Source organism: Anoplolepis gracilipes, chromosome 6 (genome assembly GCF_047496725.1).
Source record: "Anoplolepis gracilipes chromosome 6, ASM4749672v1, whole genome shotgun sequence".
Taxonomy (NCBI): domain Eukaryota; kingdom Metazoa; phylum Arthropoda; class Insecta; order Hymenoptera; family Formicidae; genus Anoplolepis; species Anoplolepis gracilipes.
This window is the reverse complement of record NC_132975.1, coordinates 13,527,513-13,531,385: the sequence shown is the minus strand read 5'-3', so window position 1 is coordinate 13,531,385 and position 3,873 is coordinate 13,527,513. Positions and strand designations below refer to the sequence as shown.

Sequence of the window (3,873 nt, the reverse complement as noted above, 5' to 3'; positions counted from 1 at the left end):
CGTACGAGAGTGATCGTGCTGCTGACAGCGACAAGAGCGCGCCGCGCGGCGCGCGCGCGAACTATCTTACGTCATCCATAGATATAGATAACATAGAGCGAATTCGTTTCTCAATGAACGAAATTTCTTTTTTATATTAATATATATATGTATGTATACACATGCAGGCATATATAAATAAATAAATAATTCTTATTTATCGAGAAATAACTATGAATATTGTCCATAAAAAGCATTAACATATAGTAAAAATTTAATTATCAGTGGGTCTGATATTGACAATCTGACATGTTTAACTATTTATTAGATGTATATTAATGTAGATTAAACGTTAACAAATAAATGATAGATTAAACAATATTAATCAATATAAATGTGGTTTTGGATTTTCCAACCAACAAGTCGGGGAACGAATATCTAAACAATGCGTTTGAAAATATATATCTTACCCAGAAGTGCCATACTTGCAGATCGAATACATTACAATAACTTCTATTCCTGTATTATGTGACTCCTAGATTGTGAAAAAAATTCTAAACTATAATTAACTTTTATTAATTAATTTAATATTGTATTAGTCTCTACTTTTCTTACTTATCATCGCGTGCGTTTAATTTTTTCAAGAAGTACAATTCTGAACATCCACGGTGCATAATTATCTAGATGCGATGCATCTAACTCGAAAATGCCTCTAATCTGGGATGGAAACTCAACCAATCACGCGTCTAGTACGAAAAGATACAACAATATGGCATTAGACACGTGATTGGTTAATTTTTCTATGTAATGTGCGTCTATGTAAGTTTATTTTTAATGCACAGACTTCTATATTATACACGTCAGTTCAGCAGCAGTGGACATAACCCGCGAGTAGTCCGAGTAGTATAATTGTAATTGTAATTGTAATAGCAAAATCATCGTGAAAGAAGATGGTGGTGACAGTGGCTTCTGTACGTCAACAACTCACTAATCTGGCGCATTCCGGCGGATCCCACAAAGATCAGGCCGAAAAGTAAGTCTGTAGAACATAATCGATTCTCATTCGAACGTTTATAAATAAACTCTTCTGTTTAGATATCGTTCAACTTTGGACATGATATTGTTGTCTTCCGGTGAGGAACTAGTCGATGCCTTGAAGACGTTTATTGAAGCAAGTATGTTATTTTTATCTTACTGGTATCTCGAACGCATTGAAAAGATCTTAGGAATGACTGTAATGTCTTTTTAAAATTTGAACAGAATCTTGGTATTTTTAATTATTGTACATAGGTTATAAAAAGATTTATTATTTTTAGAAAGTAAATATATGACAAGAGTATATACAGTATTCTAAATATGCATCTATATAAATATGCAGAATAATTATTATCTCATTAATTTTGGTAGTATTATATAGTTTTTGGTAAATTGAATACAAAAAGATAATTAAAATCATTTGACTAATATGAAAAAAATTATAAGTCATTAAACTTCAGTCACTTTCAATTACTTTAATTTTTTTTATACCACTGAGCTGATCATTATAGTATACATTTTTATATTCTATAAAATATGCATAAATTTCATTAAAATATAATGTAATTAAAATTAATGATGCAGATAACAGCTATATTTATCTGCGTTTCTAATAAAACTATACAATGATAAATTGATCTATTGATATGTAATGATATATTGATTTACTTCAAAAATAATTTAACATATTAGCATTTTTGTATTTTATTTGATGTAACTATCTTTTTAACATATTATAAGTATAATGAAGACACCAATTATAATTTGACATATATGTGTTATGTTTTATCTCGATATATATATTTCAAGATTAGAAGAACAGCATATTTAAATAAACTTTTTTTTATTTCAGTTGTAAATGAAAATGTGAGTTTGGTAATTTCAAGACAAGTTCTGACTGATGTTAGCAGCCGTTTATTATTTTTACCCGATGAGATATCAAAGGCTGTTTCCCATTATACTCTAGATAAGGTATATCATTATTCTATTGATAATAAAATATGTGAGAATTATAAATACAATTTAAATATATAAAAAACATATTTCCCTCTCTTAATTGTGAAATTGTGCTTGTACACAGGTTCAGCCACGTGTGATTTCTTTTGAAGAACAGGTAGCTAGTATAAGGCAACACTTAGCTGATATTTATGAACGTAATCAGAATTGGCGAGAAGCCGCAAACGTTTTAGTTGGCATACCATTGGAAACAGGACAAAAGTAACATACAATTAACAATTGTGATCTGCGACTGTTTATACACATATATCATACTGACGAAATTAATCATTTCAGGCAATACACTATTGATTACAAACTCGAAACTTATCTTAAAATTGCTAGATTATATTTGGAAGATGACGATCCAGTACAGGCTGAAGCGTTTATCAACCGGGCGTCCCTTTTGCAGGTAATTTTTGTTCTTGTAACTTTACTTACAATTACTTCACTACTATATTTTTCTTTCTAATATATTCTATATTGTTTGTTTGCCATAGGCCGAATCTAAAAATGAACAATTACAAATTTATTATAAAGTCTGTTATGCAAGAGTACTAGATTATAGAAGAAAGTTTATAGAAGCAGCTCAGAGATACAACGAGTTATCATATAGATCCATTATTCATGAAGACGAACGCATGACAGCTCTTAGAAATGCATTAATTTGCACAGTATTAGCTTCCGCAGGTGAGTGATTAGATAAACGTCAAATATATTTTATTTCTCTTAAACTCTCGTTTTTTACATTTACATCATATATTCTTATTATAGGACAACAGAGAAGTCGAATGTTGGCAACTTTATTCAAGGATGAACGTTGCCAGCAACTTCCGGCTTATTCGATCCTAGAGAAAATGTATTTGGATCGTATTATTCGGCGTTCGGAACTACAAGAATTCGAAGCGTTATTGCAACCTCACCAGAAAGCATGCACCATCGACGGATTAGGTTCCACTATACTTGATCGTGCTGTCATCGAGCATAACTTGTTATCCGCTAGTAAACTATACAACAACATTTCGTTCGAAGAATTGGGCGCATTGTTAGATATTCCACCTACTAAAGCGGAAAAGATCGCTAGCCAAATGATTACCGAGGGCAGAATGAATGGATACATCGATCAAATAGATTCTATAGTACATTTCGAAAGTGAGTTACCTGTTGAATCTTATCATATAGATATTACATACTTTCCACGTGATTAAGAATCTTGTTTATATTTCTCATTTTTCTGTGCAGCACGCGAAACCTTACCAACGTGGGACAAGCAAATACAATCACTGTGTTATCAAGTGAATCAAATAATCGAGAAGATAGCTCAAACCGAACCAGAATGGATCGCGAAAGCAATGGAAGATCAGATGGTACATTAATATAGATTTTAATACGGAGGATTGTCGTCGCGAATACGGGAATTTGATTTATAATAATAAATTGTAGGTATATTCTAACAGAATCAGAAAGCCAAAATAGTAATCGTTTATATTAATAGCTCATTCTTGAAACACAAATATTGTCCGATATGCACGTCGTTCATTGTACTTATTTTCTACAATGTAACATCTTTCGTCGAATTTTTCAGAAATATATCTGCATTGTTTTTCAAAGAATTAATAGACAAATTATATGTAATTATAAGATACCTTAAATGTACATTGCATCCTTAAAGCTTTATATGAGATGTTCCAGTATTTCGTAATGCTTATTTATAATTATTATTAAATGGAAAATAATAATAATAAAAGATCAATATAAAATTCATCATACACAACACAAATAAATTTAAATTTATCAAAAAAAAAAAATAGTTTAAAAAATGTTTCATTTGCAGCCAATTCAGATAAAATCATTGTATATGAT

At 30.4% G+C, this 3,873-nt stretch overlaps 1 protein-coding gene across 1 annotated transcript; it reads left to right on the top strand.

Moving 5' to 3' along the window:
• Positions 1-839: 839 nt before the first annotated feature.
• Positions 840-3,623, top strand: Csn4 (COP9 signalosome subunit 4). Its single transcript, XM_072893956.1, has 8 exons — positions 840-1,012; positions 1,075-1,154; positions 1,868-1,986; positions 2,096-2,232; positions 2,308-2,422; positions 2,511-2,700; positions 2,785-3,162; positions 3,253-3,623. Exons 1-8 carry the CDS (start codon positions 930-932, stop codon positions 3,384-3,386), a joined length of 1,236 nt encoding a protein of 411 aa, XP_072750057.1. The 5' UTR covers positions 840-929; the 3' UTR covers positions 3,387-3,623.
• The last annotated feature ends 250 nt before the right edge of the window (positions 3,624-3,873 follow it).

Bases quoted from the DNA above. Each gene is read 5' to 3' on its own strand.
- Csn4 (XM_072893956.1), top strand. From the start codon at position 930: ATGGTGGTGACAGTGGCTTCTGTACGTCAACAACTCACTAATCTGGCG. The intron at 1,155-1,867 runs GTATGTTATTTT...TTTTTATTTCAG, and splicing joins GAAGACGTTTATTGAAGCAA to TTGTAAATGAAAATGTGAGT. The intron at 3,163-3,252 runs GTGAGTTACCTG...TTTTCTGTGCAG, and splicing joins TTCTATAGTACATTTCGAAA to CACGCGAAACCTTACCAACG.